This window comes from Mustela nigripes, chromosome 12 (genome assembly GCF_022355385.1).
Source record: "Mustela nigripes isolate SB6536 chromosome 12, MUSNIG.SB6536, whole genome shotgun sequence".
Taxonomy (NCBI): domain Eukaryota; kingdom Metazoa; phylum Chordata; class Mammalia; order Carnivora; family Mustelidae; genus Mustela; species Mustela nigripes.
Genome location: NC_081568.1, coordinates 41,285,232 through 41,306,955, shown reverse-complemented (window position 1 = coordinate 41,306,955; position 21,724 = coordinate 41,285,232). Strand labels below are relative to the sequence as shown.

Sequence of the window (21,724 nt, the reverse complement as noted above, 5' to 3'; positions counted from 1 at the left end):
AGCCAGCCCGTCAGAAGTATAGGTGACAAAGTGGGACTTGTGATTGGTATGTGAAGTGGGGACAGTCTTGTGGGACTGAACACTTAGCCTGGATAGATGGTATCTATCTGACTCCGGATAGATGGTATCAGAACTCAACTGAATTGTTGGGCAGTCAGCTGGTGTCAGAGAGCTGGTCAGTGGGGGAGAAACACCTACATATCTTTTGTCAGAGGGGCGTGGGTGTGTTACTAGAGTGAGAGGAAAGGAGAACAGGGAGTTTTTCCAACACACGACAATTCCCGTTTCTAAAGACTGAATGTGAAAGCACATTCCAGAGACTCCCACAGCTGTTGTCCTTCCCTGCGTGTGGGACCTGGAGCCCATGCTAGACTGGAAGGAAGCTTCAAGAAGGATCCAGTCCAACACTCTGATTTTACCAAAGGGCGAACAGAGGCTCAGAGAGTCTTCAACTACTGATAATGCACTGATCGACCCCCTGAAGCCTCAGAGAACAAGTCTCTCCCTCCCATTCACCCATCCTGTGGGGACATCCTTCGCGTTACGGTTTGAATTGTGGGTTCATGTTTTGCGTGATGCTCCCATTATCCTGTGAGGACCCAGTGAGGACAACCTCCTATTTCTTAGTGGTCTTGGCATATCCAATGCTTCTCACAGAGCTTGTGTTCAGTAAATATGAATGAATGAATGAATGAATGAGCCAGTGTATCATTATATAAACCAGTACATGATACCAGTATATCTGTATATAAACCAGTACTGGCTGTCCCACTTGCCAGTGCAGTGAGGGAGTTGTCTATAGAACAGGGAAGGTGACAGTTTTATGGGACAGGGCTGCTGTGAGAGTTAATGAGATAACAGATTAAATCATCAGGTTCAGGGCTGTGTATATCCTTACTGCCCTGTAAACAGTAGATCTCACCCTGGGACGCAGCAGAGCTTGGCCCCATAAAGGTTTGAAAAGAGGAATTGGGATTTCTGAGAATGAGAAGCTGTCTTGTATTGCACTGGAATAGAATCTAAGCTGTTCACAGTGGCCTCCAAGGCTCAGCCAGGTGGGGCTTCTGCCCACCTGTAGGACTTCCTTGCCCTCCACTCTCCCTCTCCTTCACTGTATTTCAGCTACCCTTGTCTTCTTTCTGTTTCTCAGATGGGCCAACTCAGGGCCTCCTCTTGGCCTTTGCACTCTCTGCTTAGAATGTGTTTCACCCACCTGGCTTCCCTGGAACCTCAGCTCTCAGCATCACCTCTGCAAAGACACCCTCCTTTTTCATGGCCACAGCTTCAGGGTCTAGAACAGTGCCTGACATAAAGGCACTCCACGAATGCTCACTGGGTGAATGGATACCTCTGGGCTTTCCCTAAGCGGGACATCTGATTCCCAGCACTTAAAAATAAGCAGTTTGAGCTAAATGGCATCTAAGGCTCCCTCTGCTTCTGATAATCTGAGGTTCTGTGACACGGGTGTAGGGAACACTTTCTATGCTGAAAATATAAGGATGGCAATGATTGTGCGAACGCCAGTCAGTTGACAGCTGTATTATTTGTGAGAGAGTTCTGGGGCTCTCAGGACCCTGAAAGAGGGTTCTGGTGGATTTAGTAACATCTGCTTCAGATGCAGGTAAAGAGCCAAGCGTTGTTTTCCCTGATAGAAGTGAATATTGCAAGACGGAATGGCTTCGTCATGAAATGAATCCAAGTATGCCCCTCCCCCCTAACCAGGCCTGTGTTTAGGGATTTATCGGTGCCCTTAGAGAATGACATGAAAAACCCTTCATGACTAATGCCTCTTTAGAGATTTTGCTTAATCCTCTGATGCTAATTCAAGTAGAGCCCTACAGGCTTCTCCTAATTCCTATACCCTTCACCTGGTTTGAGATCCCTTCACCGACAACAGTGCTGTCACCTGCCTAATCCCACTTCAACTGGAAGAAATCCATAGATGCAGAACATCACGCTCTGAATTTCTCTATCGTGGGAAAGGTTCTGCACACTCAACTCTAGAAAAGCAGCTCTATGAAATACACTTCCTTTCTCAGAACAGCGCGAACTGTGCATATCTGGGCTGGCTTGTATGCCAAACAATGCTGATGATTGGGAAAACTCATAGTGCTAACAAGAAACAGAAAGGTGGATTATTTTGGATTTAAGGCTCTGTCTCGTCTTTCTACCCTGTTCTGGTCTCCCAGGCTGCTTTAGGGGTGGGGGGTTGGGATGCATACTCCTCTGTACTCCCTCAGCTTTGAGCCAAGCCTTAGGACCTGTATTACCAGTACTGATTTGTCTGTGAGCTGGCATGAACCTTAGTCTCCCTTGGATCCCTAGCGCTCAGTGTAAAGCCTGACACACAACGCGGCTTCCATTAAGACCTGTGGGAGAGGGATATCCATTGGACTGGCTGTGTGGTGTTAGAACTGAATTGCTCAAAAAGCTGGAAGTACCAAATTCTTTTGTTCAATAACCAGAACCCAGGTCTACCCTTAACTGAGGCTTCCTTAAAGGCAGCAAAGGGTACAGGCAGCACACACCTACGTATGCACGTGCGCATGTGCATACGCACACACATAGCAAGCGTAGCAAGTCACATTCACCTCTGGAGTCTCAGTTTCCCTTTAAAGAGAATGGGCTACTAGCAGTCCCCGTCTCATAGGATGAAAGTGAGTTGATGTAAGCAAAGCGCCACCTGTGATGCCTGTTAGCAGGTATGATCATCATACTCATTAAAGTCTCTTCCTCACTCAAGTTTCTACTTGGGGCTTAACTGCCATCACCTCAAGGGAGCCTTCCCCAAAGCCCTGTCCACAGGCAAAGGTGGTCCCTCCATCTTTGGGCCCCCACAGAATTTTGCTCTCATCTCCTCCACAGACCCTTACTAAGTCGTATCTCAGACTTTCTCCTACAGGTGTTTGGAGGCTTCCAGGGCAGAAATCATCCCTGACTGCCCTGCCCTGGCTGAATGGAAGTAGATGGAAATGTCTCATTCTCTTGTCAACAACATAATAGCGAGTCCCCTCCTCCCACCTCCTACCATGGGCACATGGGGCTCTCGGCTGTTTTACTCTCTTTGCTCTTCCTCTGCCCTACCCATGCCTGTCTCTGTCTCCCTTCAGGATGAGCATTTCTGTGACTTTGTGGACACGCTCACAGAGTACAAGACCAAGAACATCTTGGCTTCCCCCATAATGAATGGGAAGGACACGGTGGCCGTAATCATGGCTGTGAATAAAGTAGACGGGCCCCACTTCACCAAGACAGATGAGGAGGTAAGAATGCTTTAGAAACTGCCGGGAGCGTCATGCTCGAGACCCAGGCGACCCAGCTCAAGAATTTCCCCGAAACTTGTTACTTGGCCCATCTGTAAGATAGGATTAATGGGATGCTCTCTGAGGCAGACAGGACAGGGTAATGGTTAGGGTGTTGGGCTCTGGGGCCAGGAGTACAGGGATAATTGTCCTGACTCTGCTAATACCTACCTGTTTGACTTGGGCAGGTTACTTAATTTCTTTAAACCTCAGGGTTTTTTTTGTTTGTTTGTTTTTGTTTTTAAGCAGGCTCAATACCCAACATGAGGCTTGAACTCAGGACTCTGAGATCAAGAGTCACATGCTCTGCCAACTAAGCCAGCCAGGCACCTCTAAGCCTCAGTTTTCTTATCCATAAAACGGGCCTAATTTTACAGTATCCACCTCTCGAGATTACCTGCAATGATCAGATAAGATAACATACCTAAATGACTTATCACGGGGACTGCAAACCCAATGAATAGTAACAGTTTTTCATTAATATAGCCCATGAACATTGACATTCTGTGTTCTCTGAGTTTCGCTCTCTTATGGTGCAACATTTTATGAGTCAACATTCCATGATCCATTTGCTCAAATCGCCTCTGACGCTTTTAAAATATTCAAATATTTGCTGATGGTAGAAGTGGCCAGAGGAGGGATTTCTCCTTCTCATCAATTTCCCCTCATGCTATTTGATTTCCAGATTCTTCTCAAGTACCTCAATTTTGCAAATCTAATCATGAAGGTATACCACCTGAGCTACCTGCACAACTGTGAGACTCGGCGTGGTCAGGTAAGGGGCTTGACTCAGGGGAATGGGCTGGACAGGTCTTTTTGCTGATGCATCGCTGTGGTCAGGCTGGAAAGGCAGTGTCTGATAAAAGTGCCCAGACCATCACAGAGTCTCTGCCCAGCATATGAAGTGTTAATGAGGTAGCCAGTGTTTGTAGAGCTGTATCCCAGAGTAATTCTATGCACAGTTTTCCAGTCAAGCAACCTAAATGAAGTTGTTAAGTCATTTACCAACTCGAAGACCCTGGGCAAAACACTGCCCCTGTCTGAGCTTCAGTCTCCCCCATTTGAAAAGTGGGGCTAATATCGATGCGTTCCACCCTCAAAAGATTATTATCAGTAGTAAATGAGATAATGCACTTGTGTTCAATCCGTGTTTGTTATTATTATTCTTATTAACAATCTATGAAATGAAAAAAAAAAAAACAGAAAGAATAGGACCCAATATAAGCTGGTCAGTTACTTCAGCTCTCTGGGTCTCAGTTTCTCTGTCTATAAAATGGGGATAATTATTCTGTTCCTGGGTTATTGCTAGCTGCTGCTTTGTGCCTCACGACATTTGACTCTATTTTTGTGTTTTGTTAAGATACTGCTGTGGTCTGGGAGCAAAGTCTTTGAAGAGCTCACGGACATCGAGAGGCAGTTCCACAAAGCCCTGTACACAGTCCGAGCCTTCCTCAACTGCGACAGATACTCTGTGGGGCTCTTAGACATGACCAAGCAGAAGGTGAGAAGGCTTCAGAAACAGATATCTCCAAGAACAGGTTAAATATACAGCAGAGCCCAACTTATGTCGCACATTTAGTTCACAGGGAACAGGCTGAGAGGATGTGGTTGGTTGTGAGAAGGTCTTTACAAGTCTTTCACCCTGAAGAATGGAGTACCAACTTTTAAATGGAAAAGTCTATCTAGGGCACCAGTGAGTGAAAACAACCTGGTCTTCCCCAGTCCATGGGAAAAGAAAGCATATGTGAGAAGGTTTGATGAGGTGGTGAAGGAAAATGATAAAGAAATTCTCAGAAAATGCTCAAAGGTGGGCATAAAACTTCACCATGGTCTGTCAAGCCCATGGCCCATCTGGGCAATTAAAGTGGAGGCAGATGTTTGGATCTAGGGGCAAAGCTGCAGGGGCTAAAGATGCAGAGACCAATAGGTCCCCCTGCAATATTTTTCAACCAGGTTTTCCCCAACCAGTTCCCCATATTTCTTTCTCTACTTGTCTCTGCTTCTCGCAACTCATCATTCTCAGCCTTGGATTAGAGTTCCAGAGTTACTAGGTTTGTGATTTCTTATCCCAAAGAGCCAAGATCCAGGATTCCTGTCATTTTGCAGGGCCTGGTACTGAGTGTGGTGCACTGACCAAAGCAGACCCTCCAAATATTTGGTTTAGTGATTAAAGAATTTCAGAATCAGGAGTTGGAAGAGACCTTGCGTCTAGTCCAGAGGCTCCCAGACTTGAATCAGAATCTTCTAAGGCACTGTTTAATAAATGCAAGGCCACATTTCCTGATAGTCTGCTTTTTTTTTTTTTTTACTTAATATTTTGTGAACATCTCTCCATATCGGTACATGTGGACTCTTTTTAATAAGCCTTTATGTTGAAATAGAACATATACACAGAGGTGAGCGCTAATTGCAGATGAATAGGTCCGTCAATTGTACCGAGTGATCATCTCCATATTGCCACCACCAAGATTAAGAGATAGAACCTTACTAACACCTCAGAAGCCTCTTGCTTACCCCGTCCCATTCACTTCCATTCCCTCCTCCTTGAAGGTGACCACTGTGACCCTAACGACTTCATTAGAGTAGTCCCAGGTGGGCCGTAGGCTTGATAAACCGTGGAGAGGGTTTATGGCCTCCTTCCAGGGCATTTTCTGAGAATTCCTGAAGTTGGCAACTTTCTTTTTTCTAGTTTGCACCCTACATAGAATTTCTTTATCACTCACGTTTAATGCCATGTTAATCTTGCCGATTTTTAAAGTTCCTATAAACAGAATCATACAAATATATACTTTTTTGTATCTAGTTCCCTTTGTTCAACATTTTGGTTGTAAGATCCATCTTTATTGCTTCACATAGCATTAGTTCATTCATCTTCATTCGTGTGGAATGTTCCATTATATAAATAATATTCAAAGTATTTATTCATTCTACTGTTGGTAGACGTTTGGGCTATTATGAATATTGCTATTATGAACACTACAGTCCATATCTATTGGTACACAATTGTACCCATTTCTGTTAGATGTTGACCTAGTTGTAGAATTTCTGGATATTGGTTTTAATAGATACTGCCCATCTGATTTTCAAAATGATTTTATACTCCCACTAGCAATGTATGAGGGTTTCCTTAAAATACTTGGTATTGCCAGTCTTATTAATCTTAGCCTTCCTGGTGGGCATGTTGTGTTATCTCATTGGGTATTAATATGAATTCCCCTAATGACTGATGAGGTTGAACATTTTTTCTCATTTATTGACCAGGTGGATATCTTCAGAAGTACCTATTCAAGGCTCTTCTCCATTTTCAAAAATTATTTTGTCTTTTTCAATTTTAGGATTTATAGGCATTGTTTATACAGTCTAGACAGGGGTTCCCTGTGAATAACACACATTGCAAATACCTTCTCCCACCCTGTACTTTCATTCTTTTAATAGTATGTTTCAGTGAATGTAAATTCTAAATTATAATGTAGTTCAATTTATCAATCTTTTTTTTAATGGTTATTGATTTTTTTTGTCCTGTTTAAGAACTCTTTCCTGGCTCCAAGGTAATAAAGATATTCATCTATGTTAACTCTAAAATTTCATTATTTTAACTTTCACATGTAACTCTATAATCTACCTGGAAATTTTTAAATGTACAGTGTGAGGTCAATATTAACCTTTTTCCTTATGGATATCCAATTGACCCAACACCATTTGCTGAAAAGATCATTCTTTCTCCACTGTCCTATTGAAAATATCATCTTTCCCTAACATACCTCTATCATCAATCAAGTGTCCATATATATTGGGCACTCAAGTTTTGGATTTTATTTAATATTAAACCCCAACCTTAGTCTTATAAAGAGAATTTGAAATAATCTGATGTGCTCTAATTTTAATCTTTCATTCATCTTGAAATTAGTGTATGGTTTGAGGTGGGATAAATTTTGTCCCTCACTCATTTTTCTCCAGTTAAAGAATAGTCCACCTTTTCACTGTTATAAAATGCCATTATTTTGATACGTTATTTTATTATATATCACATTTCCATATACTCATAGTTCTATTATTCTGATTTTTGCTTTTAAAATAGTTTGTGATTTTGGTGCAAGTAGGGTATCGACTGGTTTTAGGGAACCTCTGATTTTAGTGCAGATATCCATTTGAATTTTGCATACTTCTGAACCAAATATTTTGCCAAATATCACGGGGTCCAGCAATAAGTCCTTTGACACACCTTCAGGAAGTAGCAAATGAATAGAACATGTACACAGAGGTGTATATCAAACAATCATATTAAATGAATGGTTCTTTCTTAATTGAAAGAACTTCTGAGTAGCTGAATTCAAAAAGTGCCCAGTTCACACCTGAAAGGATCTGATCCCAGGTGCAGGCTGCCGTGTGTGGTGGTTTCTTCTGAACTCCCTCTAAAAAGGATAGTCACATGTAAACAAGAATATTCTGCCTTGGTCCCCCCACAAAAGATGGAACAATCTAGCCATTAGAAGTGGACTGGTCTGCACACAATCATTCTAATGACCTGCCCCTCACCCACCACAGATAGCTAAGCTCTTATCTGAGCTATTAACATGATGAAAGAAGTCAATAAAACCACAGAATTGTACATTTTAACTGGGTGAATTATATGGCATGTGAATTACATATCAATAAAGCTGTTTAGAAAACAGAAGAAAGAAGAGAGAGAGAGAGATTGAGAGTGAGGAAAGCAAGTGTAAATGTGCCCCACTGTCTACCCAGCCCACTGCTTATCTCTGGGACACTCTTCAAGGCCACTCAGTGTTTGACACAGAGGGCATCAGCCTGATGTATCTGTCTTTCTTCTGGGTTCCTCTAACATTTGTGTTCCCTTTCCATTACTGTTTGGTTCACAGCCTGTCTACCTATTGTTATTTGAGTCCTTGATTACAAGGGACAGCAAGATCCCCCAGGTGTGAACTCTGCCTTATTGTCTCTGTGTCTAGTAGCAAACATGCTGCGGGGCTCAGGTAGGCTCCCTATGCCCATTTCCCCATAACTGAATTTCTTCCTGTTGTGTAGTCAAGATAAAGAGTACAACTGGGCAGAAGCTTAAGGACATGGAGTTTGAGTTTCATGTGGACTTTCTTCTGCTTGTGCTCTGCATGACGGAATAGGTAACCCATCCTGTTCAAAGGAGACCGAGGCCAAGAGCGGAAGGGCTTAGCATCCTACCCACAATGACCCCGCACGAGTGGATCACTGTCCCTAAGTAGCAACAGATGAACGGGATAGAGAGGGCAGTGAAGGATTGAGGCCTCCTCTGCCAGGCCCCAGGAAACCAATAGACAAATGGCAGGGAAGAGCTCGTGCGGTGTCCCGGCGAGTTTCCTCTTCTGAGGCTGGCTCTTTCTCTCTTCCCTGCCTGTAGCTTTAAAAGTTGTCTCATGGGTGTCATCCTTTCTTGTTGGATCCCAGGTCCATATTTGGCACCATTTTTTTTTCTTATTTAAGCAAGATATTTTTTCCCCTGATTCCAAAAGCAGTTAATTTGATTACAGGAAAATTGCTAAATAGAGTCCCACTGCAATTACCCAGAGAAAACCAGTTGTTGATGCTTTGTTGTGAATTCTTTGAGAGCATTTTCTTTTTCTTTTTTTTTTTAATGAGTATAAATTCATTTCTTTCTTTCTTTCTTTTTTAACATATAATGTATTATTAACTCCAGGGGTACAGGTCTATGAATTGCCACATTTACACACTTCACAGCACTCACCATAGCACATACCCTCCCCAATGTCCATAACCCCACCACCCTCCTCCTCCCACAACCCTCAGTTTGTTTTGTGAGATTAAGAGTGAGAGCATTTTTTATGTACATAGTTAAGCATTGTGATACATGACCTGTATTTTTTGTCACCTCACATTTTTCACTCATCAGTGAGGCAAGGACATCTTTTTAATCCGCATTTAGACATCTGTAGCATCATCTTTAATAGATGTACCATAATTGTCTAGTAAGTCCCCTCTTAACTGGACACTTAGGTTGTCCTAACTTTTCACTACTGTAAATGATGCTGCAGAGGACATCGTTTTAGCTAAACCTTCGATCACATGCTTAGCATGTCCTTAAGGTCAATTTTTTAGACATAGAGAGCCCAGTTTCCTTCTCATATCCGCTCCTACAGCCTGGGGAGTGTGAGGGGACTACCAACTCAGCTCCAGTTTATTGCTGAATGATTGGACAGGCTTAGTTCATCAATGTCTTGAAGTAGACATGGCCAACATCCTCTAACAACATCCTCTGAGGCTAATGAACTTTTTGCCTCCCTTCCAAGCTTAGTTTTCAGTGAGCTCTTACCACCTTCCAAATTTCAGTGATAGATGACTCATATGGGTGGATCTTCTTTTCTTTTCTTTCTTTTTTTTTTTTAAAGATTTTATCTATTTGAGAGAGATCACAAGTAGGCAGAGAGGCAGGCAGAGAAAGAAGGGGGAAGCAGGCTCCCTGCTGAGCAGAGAGCCTGATGCAGGGCTCGATCCCAGGACCCTGAGATCATGACCTGAGCTGAAGGCAGCAGCTTAACCCACTGAGCCACCCAGGCGCCCCGGATCTTCTTTTCTTAATCTCCTTTCTTTGACCTGTTTTCAAGACATGTAATTATTGTCTTTCTCATTCCTAGGAATTTTTTGATGTCTGGCCTGTGCTGATGGGGGAGGCTCCACCATATTCTGGTCCCAGGACTCCAGATGGAAGGGTACGTCTTTGTCTGGCCTGTGTGATCTAATGTTTATTGAAATGCAAATATAAGGCACTGTAGACCTTGTTGACATTTCTTTTTCACTTAGTTACTTATCTTCTCTGGGTTGGGTCATTTCCCCCGAAGGTCTGGTAATGTTCCTAATTGCCAAGCCTTGTAATTTTTAAGGAATTTTTAATGTTTTGCTAGAGTTTCATAATAACCTGGTGGGATTGACTAAGGAAGAATTAATATCCTCATCCCACAGATAAGGAAAGAGTCCCAAAAAGGTCAAAGCTATCTGCTCAAAGATTCACCCACCAAATGTTTAGAATTGCAGACAATTAGAGCTGGAAATAACCTTAATATCTAAATGAGATTGTATAAATTGATGGCTAAAAGGGCAATTCCAGCCAAGAGACAAACCAATTTGGCTGCATACATTTAAAATTGTTTCTTTTTACTTAAATTTTTTAAAATTTGTAGCTTACTATTAAAAAATCAAGATATTTCCTCTAAATATCTAGATTCTCAGTTTCTTTTTAAAAAGTGGAAGATCAATCCCACAGGGTAAATTTTTTTTTTCAAGATTTTATTTTTAAGGGGGCGCCTGGGTGGCTCAGTGGGTTAAAGCCTCTGCCTTCGGCTCAGGTCATGTCCCAGGGTTCTGGGATTGAGCCCTGCATCAGGCTCCCTGCTCACTGGGGAGCCTGCTTCCTCTTCTCTCTCTGCCTGCCTCTCTGCCTACTTGTTATCTCTCTCTCTCCCTGTCAAATAAGTAAATAAAATCTTAAAAAAAAAAAAAAGATTTTATTTTTAAGTAATCTGTACACCCAACACAAGGCTTAAACTTACAACTCCAAGATCAAGAGTTACATGGTCTGCCATCTGAGCCAGCCAGGCACTCCCACAGGATAAATTTGATGGGAGCAGAATGGCGTCAACCTCCTTAGAACCTGGTCTGAGCTCACTAGTTTGCCAAAGTCCCTGCCATTCCCCTTGTGTTCCCCTGCCCCCCAGCCCCTGCTCTCATTTATGGTTCTATCAGATCTCTCCAGGCACTAGAATTTGTGAACTCTGCTTTCATAACATTGATTTATTTAATTGATTTTTTATTTAGTAAAGATTTTATTCATTTATTTGAGAAAGAGAGAGAAAGAAAAAGCAAGAGTGGGGGGAGGGGCAGAGTGAGAAGCAGACTCCTTGCCCACTCAGCTGGCTCCATCCCAGGATCCTGAGATTGTGACCTGAACCCAAGGCAGACACTTAACCGACTGAGCCACCCAGGTGCCACCCAGGTGCTCCCCACTGCTCATCTTTTAAAAGATGAGACATCAACACCTTAGAGAAGCTGAAATGGTATCTGTGGGGAGGAAAAGATGAGGCAGGGTAAACAGATCTGTCACACAAACAGCCTAGGGAACCTGTAGACTGAATGGATGACCTTAGCTGAGGCCACATAGGACAAGAAAGCAGCAGAGTCATGCTCAAAGTCAAGTCCAGCAGCAGAGTCATGTCCCACAAGATCTTTTAGCCTGTCTGAAATTGTGTATCAGTTTCTGTCAGGACGCCTCATTCCACCCAGCCAACCCTAACCCTACTCCAAATTAAAATGTGCTTGTGTGTGTGTGAGAGTGAGAGCACACAGGTGAATATGTGTGTATGACAGACTTCAGTTAGTCTTAATTCAAACTCTGAGAATTCAAAATTAACAACCTTGGCTATAAGCTTCATGAACACACCAGGAAAAGATTTCACTCTGAAAATTTATGTCATCTGCTGGCCTTTCTCCAAAGTAAATTTTTAATCTGCTGTTGTTCCACTTCACACCACTGTTCCAGCCCCACAATTCCATGATTTCATTTGGGAAGACTGAGTCTTCAAGCACTGCGTCACATCGGATTGCATCGCTCTTAGAAAGCAACTTGGGGACAACGTTTCTTTTCTTTTCTTTTTTTAAAAATATTTATTTATTTGACAGAAAGAGGGATCTCAAGTAGGCAGAGAGGCAGGCAAAGAGAGGGGGAAAGCAGGCGCCCTGCTGAGCGAGGAGCCCGATGTGAGGCTCAATCCCAGGACACTGAGATCATGACCCAAGCTAAAGGCAGAGGCTTAACCCACTGAGCCACCCAGGTGTCCTACAACTTTTCTTTTTAAGCATAACTTTTTGTGCTGACCCAGGTGCTGTGCCACCATGAAGTTTTCTCTCCAGTTCATGTAAGAGCTGGGTGTGTATCTTCTGGAAAGCGGAAGTGGAAGACCTGGGATAGAGGTCACCATGGCTTCCAGACACCACCAGCGTCAGTCAACTTCAACTTCTTAGGCTGCTTTTAAGAGTCAGCTCTCTGAGTGGAGCCCTGATTCAGAGATCATCTCCAACTCCAGGATGGCCAGAGAAATGCTAGGCTCTGAATTACCTGGCTCTTCAACCTCGAGCACCCCAAACTTCAAGATGGAGCTGAATGGAACATGTTCTTACTAAGCACCAGTCCAGGAAATGCTGTCCATCACTTGATCAGTTTGATGACTGATGATGAGGACACTTATGATGTCTAGGACACTTATGACTAGGACACTTATGGTGAAGACTTTCCTTCCCAGAAACCTTTCTACATCTCAGGTAGCAAGAGTAAAAAGCATTAAGCTGTGATGGAAAAGGACAGAGAGCAAAGGACTTTGGCTTGCGTTGGTTGCTAACCTGTGGGGTGAACTCAGTCCAATAATCCCTCGGGTCCTGGATTTCCTCATCTCTCTGTCACTGAACTTATCTCCAAGGCCAGTTCTAGGTCTAGGACACAGCTGGGGAGGAGACACACATAACTGGGGCCCAGACGCAGCAGGGCAGGATTGGCCCAAAGTGGATCTTCCAGAAAGACTGGGCTTGGAAGGAACAAGACTCAGTTCAGATCCCCGCTCCATCAGCCAGTTGTGTGGCCTTGGGCAATGTCTCTAAACCTCACCTTCCTCATCTGTAACGCCTGGATAATCAAGATGGCCTGGCCGGGCCATGGTAGCTACTGCCAAGCACAGGCTGACACGGCACAGGCAAACCGTCATCATGGCTACCGGGATTCAATCTCATTATCAGGCAGCTCTTTAGCTGGACTGTGTTATTTACTCTTCTCAACGGGTTCATAAAGGAAGTATCCTCATGATTTCCATTTCACGGTTGAGGAGATTGAGGTTATGAGGGGTCAATTCATTCGCACAGATTTAAATGCAGGATGCTTTTCTTTCTGGTCAGTCATTACAATCTGGTTTTTTAGCATTCCCTCAGGCCTTCTAACAGCCTCACACTTTACCTGCCACATTCATGTGAGAAATAAGCTTTGGTCTGGACTTTGAGCAAATTAACCTCTGCAAATCGTGAGTCTAAAGATCGCCAACAGCAGCTACCCCTCCTTTCATCCCCTTATGTTAAGAAAACGTTATACTTGTGTGTGCCTCCATGATTAAAAACTGACACAGGCTAATTGGGCTTCATGGAAAAAAAAAAAAAAAAAAAAAACAGAGCTCGTTTCAAAACTGGCGTATTTCCACTCAGGACCGTGGCTGTGTTTTTGGCTCTTTCAAAGCTCCTTGTGTTGTTGCCTTAGCTGCTCAGGTGGAAGGTAACAAAGGTGCTCATTTATGGCTCAGTTTTGACTTTCCAAAGCCTGGTTAATTCTTAACATGAATATGGCCTTGAAGGCAACTGGGCTGAACTGCCGTGTGTGGAAAAAGCCCTATTTACCTCAAGTACAGTGATCTTTTTGTTGCTTTCTGTGAAAGCAAATTGACTTTCCTGTGGGCTTCAGAAAAAAAAATTCCATTTCTAACCTTTCTAAAGAAGTCTTGTACAGACCCTGGAGACAGAAGCCTGGGGGGCCCAGGGAGCCAGCAGCTTGTCTCAGAGAGCAGCCTAGACCCAAGGACAGATGGCCTAAAAGAAAGACCTGAAGAAGGTCGAGAAGGTCATAGAAGTCGGCCTCCTTTCCCCCACAGGGGAACACTTAGATCTACCCAGGTCTCAGCAGATGATGCCCCCACCTTTGCATTCAGGAATTGCCTACAGGATACAGCTTCACTTTAAACAATGTCTGTAGAGCAATTTGTTTACATTTATTGAAAAAGTGATACATGTGCACTTGAAAAGCTCACACTGTACAAAAGGATACACCACAGAAAGCCAGCCTTCCCTGAGGCAGCAGGTGTGAGCAGTCTAGATCCTTCCAGAAACATCTACAGATGCCCACATATTCCTAGAATTCTACCACCAGCATCACCCTCAATAAAAGGGGATGTTTCTGTTTTGTGCCTTACTTTCCCAGTTTGACTCCTCTTTGGCATCTTCCGCTATGAGCACGGATACAGCTACATTGTTCTGGAGACATGCAGAGTGTCCCCTGGATGCAGGCACTGGGCAGCCATTCTCCTGATGACAACATTATGTTGTCTTCAGACTTCAGAGATCCCCCGGCTGGGGCAAAGGATGCTTTTCTCCACATTTAGAAATGTGTCTCTAGGATTCATGACCACGCATGGAATTGCTGGGTCAAAGAAGATACCTGTTTTCATCTATGAGGGATATGGCTAACCATCCAACCACAATCTTAGAATTGTAGCTGGGAAGAACTTTGGGGGTTATCTAATTTAGTTTTAAAAATTTTCTGGTTGTCTTTAGACCCCTCCATGTCCACTGTGCTTGCCTGGGCCAGGGACTACCGAGGAAGGCAGAAGGACAGGAAAGGAAGTGAGAGAAAAGAAGGGGAGTCGCAGGATCTCCATGTGCCCAGCCCTGCCCCCATTTGGGCATCTCAAAAAAAAAAAACACACACCACTGGTTTTTCCAGCTGGGGAAACTGAGCCCCTAAGAGTGCACACAGTAAAAACAAGACTAGACCATGAGTCACAGTGGCTGCTAGTGAGAAGGAGCAGAGCCTCTTCTTTGGGAACCTGAAGAAAGCATGATCACCTGCAACCAAATGGATGTTCAGACACCTTTGCCTGGATCAGGAGTTTCTCTCTGTGGAGGTTGTGAGTCAGGAGTCCAAGATTTGCATCTCTAGAGCAGTATTTCCCAAAATACTGCACTCAAGGAACAGTTTTGTTGGTTGGTTGGTTTGAATTTCCAATCCACTTTGGGCCGAGCCTTTTCAAAATGCAATAACACTATGCAACTAGAAAAATTAAGAGTTTCAAAGACATACAAAATGTAAATCCCCTTCCCTTTTTTCATTAGTCTCAGCAGACCCAATGTAGCTCAAACTGCTATATACAATTTTCTAAACACTGATTTTCCATTCCTGTTTTTATCTCATCATGGAATGATACCAAATTGTTTGCTGATAGTCCCAGTCCAGGGTCCATGCCTCAGAGAGCTCTGTTCTGGGTAAGAGTGATGCAGAGAATAAAACACTGTCTTAGGTTAACATAAGATTAACCTTAAGTGGCATCACAGAAAGATCCCTGAAAGTAGGGGTCAAGGACTTTGCTTCTGATCCTGGCTCACTGTCTACTATAAATGAGTCCCTTCCTTCTTCTCTCTAGGTTTCATTTTTTCCCATCTGTAAAATGGTTTCTAACCTGCCCATCACAGCTGGGTGTTCAGAGGATCTAGTAAGGTGATCACATTTTCCCCTGGAGAGCTAGGGGGATATCCAATATTCCACTGCCAATCACTACATGTTCGGAAGTCAGGTAACTGAACAGATCTGCTCTAGAGACGGGACTTTTCATTGTGCAAGGAGGTAGGAAGGATGGAAGAGGTGGAAAGTGAGTTGGAGGAATGAAGTAAGATTTGGAAGATAGGTCTGGAGGGGCTGATAAAGCAAAGAGCGCAACTGAGTGATGGGAGTCAAGGAGAAAAGGGGGCTGGGACCATGGAGCTGAGCCCTGCAGGAAGGGCTGAGTTGACCACAACTCTAAATGAGACAGGAGTCTCCTTTCCACCTCCCTCTCTCCCTGAACTCCAGAAAGCAGTCTTTCTCTCTTTCTCCTTGTACTCAACCCCCAGCTCCCCTTGAAACACTTCCTATCCTTCTTTCCAAGATCCCACCCCCTGCCTGGCCACCATCAGCTGGTTTGAAGGTTAAGCATGCTGAATCATGAGTCAGCTGAGGACAGTGAGCTCCAGAAGCAGCCAGATTATGCCCTTAGAGGGCCAGTCTGGTGTTTCTGGAAAACCACAGGGTACTCAGTAGAGAACAAGCCTTGTGTCATGGATACCCTCAGGCTGAAGTTGTGTCTCTGGCTCTCAAGTTACAGGTTTCTTTATCTCTTTTGCCTAGGAAATCAACTTTTACAAGGTCATTGACTACATCCTACATGGCAAAGAAGACATCAAAGTAATCCCGTAAGTTTCTCCTCAAAACATATTGACTGGTAAGCATGTTACCAATGTCCACTTATACTCATTCCAAGATCAACACTAAGCAAACCCAAGAAGGCCACACACTTGGTCAGAGACATGGGGAGCAGTAAGGAGGCAACATGGAAGAGTGGAAAGACCACAGGGGCTGGGAAGAGAGGCTAGATGTTGAGTCAGTGGCTGCGAGTCCCAGTCCCGGGCCTCAGTTCCCCATCTACAGAATGAGACTGTGGGTTCTGATCAGGGCTTTCCAGTGGTTTCCTGTGAAGGCATATCTGGGGGTGAGGCAAAGGCAAGAAGCTGGCACAAGGAAAGCTCATTCTCTTCTTACCGGACCACGGAGGATATTGAAAGGAAAGAACCCCTAGAGCGCGAGGCTTCCACCTCCCTGTACGTGTTAAGGACTCAAAGGCCATTTTAAGAGTCCAACAGTCAAGAACCTACTTTAGTAGAAGCTTGTACATTTTTGTACTTTTTTGGATCAGTAGATGACTGTCAGAAACCTAGTTGTCTTGTTATCTATTTGAATCCTCTCTGTGCTAAGAGGCACACTCACAGTTTCGTTTGGAAACTGGGTTTCTTAACTGAATTCCAGACACCTCCAGTCCAAAATCAGATTCTGGGATTTACCATGAGTCACCTGAATCTTTAAACAGTGGGTATGAGATGCCATAACGGGAGTTGATCTTGGTCATCACCAGACTGAATGATAATAATCCATTACACAGACAATCCAGTTCACAGGTTTATCTGTAACTAGTTGGGGATGAGAAGTTGCTTCAAGGTCCTGAGCTTCTGGGTTCTCTCTGTTCATTCCTTTTTGCATGAAAACTGATTCTTTTCTAAGCTTATCCCTCATTTCTTTCCTTCCTTCCCTCCTTCCTTCCTTCCTTCCTTCCTTCCTTCCTTCCTTCCTTCCTTCCTTCCTTCCTTCCTTCCTTCCTTTTTTGTTAGGCTGCATACCCGGCATGGAGCTCAACTCAGGACTTAAACTCATGACCCTGAGATCAAGACCTGAGCTGAGATCAAGTCAGACACTTAACCAATTGAGTCACTGAGGCACCCATGTTTTTTTTTTAAAACCTTGTCAAATGCATAATCTTTAGCCATTCTAACTTCTTTTCTAGAGATATAAGTTTATTAAACTCCTTATCTGTGTTATGAGTTACTACAGGTCACAGTTTTCTGCAGTGTTTTACCACTGTTCATCAAGCATCACATCCTTCTAGCTTCTGATAATACTCACTTTGCTACCTTCCACACAGACCCAAAGAGACGTCACCTATTTTAGGTTCTTTGTTATGGCAATACCCTGTTCCTGATAGCGATTTTTCCATCAGCTAAAATAGGCGAGGCTGTATTATGGTACAAAACCTTAAGACCTACGTGGTATAAACAGTAAAAATTTATTTATCATCCCATTCCATGTAAATTGCTGGTTGGTGGGTGTGGCCAGAAGATCCTGTATGGGCTGTAGCCAGGCAGGGACCACAGCTGACAGAGCAGCCACCATTTCGAATCTTGCCAGAGGGAGGCGAGAACAGGACAAGTGGAACACGACAAAGCACGCACTGGCTCTTAAACATCCCTCCGGAGGTGGCGCTCTTCACTTCTCACATTTCATAGGCCAGAGTCAGTATATGGCCGCAACTAACCTCAAGGGGGCAGAGAATCCAACCCTCTCATTGTCCAGGAGTGAGAGCCAGAATATTCGAAACTGGTAAATGACTGTCAAAGTACATGCCATCTGAACGAGGAGGGGGGAAACCTGAATGGTAAATAAATGCTTAGTCAGACCAAAAGAAGACAAAGTAAGCTTTAGAAAGAACATAGAGCAGGAGGAAAAAATAAAAAGTGGACATTAAGGTAATATCTAAACCAGAATATATTGATAATTACTTCAAATGTAAATCCACTAAATGTGCCAGTTAAATGGCAGAGATTGTCAGCCTGGAAAAGAAAGAAATCTATCACATTTCATTGATTCTAAGATGCATAGTTTTCTACGTTTTGACACTTCTGGAATAGAATCAATGACTCTGTATGATCGCTGTCAGACAGATGGCAGTCATGATGTAGGTATTATGGCCTGTCTACGCATGACCTTGGTTATGACCATTCATATTGTTAGGACTTCAGCTGAGTAATGTCCACTCTTGGTTGTACCCACATTGAATTTAATTGCCATATAAAGTAACTTAAAGAGGGGTATCTGGGTGGAGCAGTCAGTTAAGCCTCCAGCTCAGGTTGTGATCTCAGCATCATGAGCCCCACATGGGGCTCCTTGATCAGCTCAGAGTCTGCTTAAGACTTTCCCTCTTCCTTTACTGTGTTCTCCCTGCCCCTCCTCTCTGCACTCTCTCTCTCTTTCTCAGATAAATAATCTTTTTCTTTAAAGTAAAGATCATATACCATAATGCGGCATTGAAATAAAAAGCTGCTTTGAATGGCACAAAAAGATAGGAAAATTGTGGAATATAAAAATCTATTTCTATATTCTAAAAGAGCTCTTGCTATTAATAGAGTAATAATTACAACTTCAAAAAACATTGTGTTACAGATGAACTGGCAGCATTTTATCTTTATAGTTACATGTAGGAAATGATCTGTCAAGGAACAGTTGACTTTCTAGGTATGAAGAAATACTGTACCTCCTCTTCATAAGAGACCCATCTAAAAGATAAAAATACAGAGAGATTGACAGTAAAAGAATGAAAAATATGTATACCATGCAAATGATAATAGAAAAAAACTAATATAACTATATTAATATCAGATAAAATTAGACAATATGACAAAGAACACAGGTGGAGATACAGTCACTTCTTAATAATAAAGGGGTTAATTCACCTGGCTTTACAGGAAGATATTACAATTCTAAATTTGTATACACTTCATAACATGGCCTCAAAAAAAAAAAAGGCAAAAGCTGATGGCAATATAAGATATAGGCAGATCCATGTTTGCTAGTTGGTAGGAGGAGCAGACTAAAACAGAATATGGAATATTTGAATAACACAATTAAATTTAATCTAATACCTATAGAGAGACTATGGCACCCCATCCCCCAAACCAGAGGACACTCAGTCTTTTTAAGCATACATACAACACTTATAATAATTGGTGATATAATGGGCCACAGAGTAAACTTCATATATTTCAAAAGACTGAAATAATACTTGGAATGTCCCCTGATCACAATGTAAGTATCCTAGAAACCAATAACAAAATACTAATTAGAATGATCTTCATAGAAAACTAGGAAAGCTAGAAGGCCAAAGGCCCCATTGATGTAGTCCATTACAGACAAGGAGGAGAGGGTTCGAGAATGGATCTGGAGGGGCAGATAGGAGCGGTCTACCATCACAACATCTCAAGAAATTAACCACAAACTGGAAAAAAAAAAAAAAACAAGCCCAAAGAAAAGAATAAACATAAGCCAAGAAATTAATAACATAGAAAAAGACAAATGAATGGTTCATGAAGATCTTAATGCATTTTTCCACATTTCTATCTTTTCTCACAAAAACCAAGTATAATCTTAAAATAAATAAAAGATAATAATATCAAAAATTGTACTATTATAGTGAGGGGTGAATAAATATGTAAAGCCCCAGCTTAGTGCTCAGTACATTGTTGGAGTTCACCGTAGATGTCTTTCCTCTCTCTCTCTCTCTCTCTCTCTCTCTGTGGAATTAAGCTACCTCTCTCGTGTAAGTATTAATGGAGGGAAAGGATTGTATCTGCTTTTGCTCAGCAATCAATGACAATGGCTGAATGAATGTTGTCCCTTCGCTTGGAAAATCAAACTCAGTGTGTCATCATAAAATGTATTCACCATGCTTTTTTTTCCTTTTCTAAATTTGAAACATTAAGATGCTTACAGAAAATTTGGAGCTCCTTCAGGCATAGTGTTTAGAAGTAGGAGTTGAGAGCCAAGAGAGAGTACAGGGGGGCAAAGACCTAGATTCAAGGTTTTAGTCTAGCTGTCCTTATATGAAAAGTTACCAGTTGTCTTTGGCCTTTACAGGAATCCACCTCCTGATCATTGGGCTTTAGTAAGTGGTCTGCCCACTTATGTTGCCCAGAATGGCCTGGTAAGTAATGCAACTTGGAAGGGGGAGAGTCTTGGACCAGATGGAAGAGTGAAAGGATTTCAGATAGAGAGAGCGGGAAACACTATAGGAAGTGTGGGTCTCTAAAAGCCTGATTCTCTCATTTCTCAACTCACTTGACACTTGGTCCAAGGACATGGACAGAGAATTGACATTTGAGGAAATATGAAATACACAGAGAAATAATCCTTAGATGGGAAGTTGCTTAGTCTTACTGACAACTTGTCTTACTGATAAGATACTTGTTCATATGTCAGGGGCAAAAGCATGGCAGACTGGTCTTTGAGGCTCACCATAGACCAAGTCCCAGCCTCTCATTCCAAAGACTTAGTTGCCACTCCCTACCCCTCATCCCTGCCATGTTCCCAGCTGTACCATGTACAGCAGAGCTCAAATCTCCCTCTCCCACCATGCCCCACCCACTCAAGGTCAAAAATGGAGTAAGCATCCCCTGCCCTAGAGAGAAGGGTCTTGTCTGTTAGCTGCACATCAACCCCACATTTGGGCCTGGTCACCCCTTTATCCTTCTCCAGGCACACACTACTCAATGCTGCTCACATAGAAAGAAGTTTATATAGTGAAGATTTTGTAGGTACCAGGTACTATAACTGGCTCTGCGAATAGAAAGACAGATGCAGATACACTTTCTATTCTGAAGCTCGTAATCAAATGGGGAGATATTTTAAACAGAGTCTTATACTCCAATGTGGTAAGGGCACAAGAGAGATATACATGGCATATTCTTGGAACACAGAGTAGGAGGCATCTAAGTCAGGCTTTTCTTCCGAGAGTGTTGGTCTTAGTTGAGTATTAAATAAATAGGTATTAGGCTGGTGGGAGCAGGAAAGGGGATTCCTGGTGGAGGCAACAACTTGAGCAAACGTAGGCCTGGAGGTTTGAACGGCATGGTGCATGCAGTCCAGTGTTGCTGGAATATTAGGTTTGAGACAGGAAGAGGTCAAGAGATGAGGCTTGAGGGGAAGGGGAGCACCAGATAACAATGGCCTTGGATCCCAGGCCCCAGGGGTGGGACTTTAATCTGTAGGCAAAGAGTTTTAAAACAGGAGATTGGCAGAGTCAGTTTTCTTTTAAAAAAAAAAAAAAAAAAAAAAAACTCTGAGAGATCTGAAGGGATTAAGGGGCAGAGCAAAAAGTACATCCTTACAAGCATCTCAACAAAGGGACAGGCAGTGGAGAGTACTATCATTATGGCAAACAGCCATTGAGTGCCTACGAGCCACACGGTAAATATACTTG

General features: G+C 43.0%; 1 protein-coding gene across 2 annotated transcripts in view; it reads left to right on the top strand.

The window, feature by feature from the left end:
• The window catches only part of PDE6A (phosphodiesterase 6A), a 56,766-nt gene that overhangs the window by 4,535 nt on the left and 30,507 nt on the right, over window positions 1-21,724 (top strand). The window contains exons 2-7 of one of the 2 annotated variants that reach the window (XM_059416522.1): window positions 3,111-3,263; window positions 3,988-4,077; window positions 4,663-4,803; window positions 9,947-10,021; window positions 16,273-16,337; window positions 20,383-20,449. In XM_059416522.1, coding sequence (XP_059272505.1) covers window positions 3,111-3,263; window positions 3,988-4,077; window positions 4,663-4,803; window positions 9,947-10,021; window positions 16,273-16,337; window positions 20,383-20,449 — 591 coding nt within the window. The remainder of the gene's footprint in view (window positions 1-3,110; window positions 3,264-3,987; window positions 4,078-4,662; window positions 4,804-9,946; window positions 10,022-16,272; window positions 16,338-20,382; window positions 20,450-21,724) is intronic. The other variant, XM_059416523.1, reaches the window with a different exon arrangement.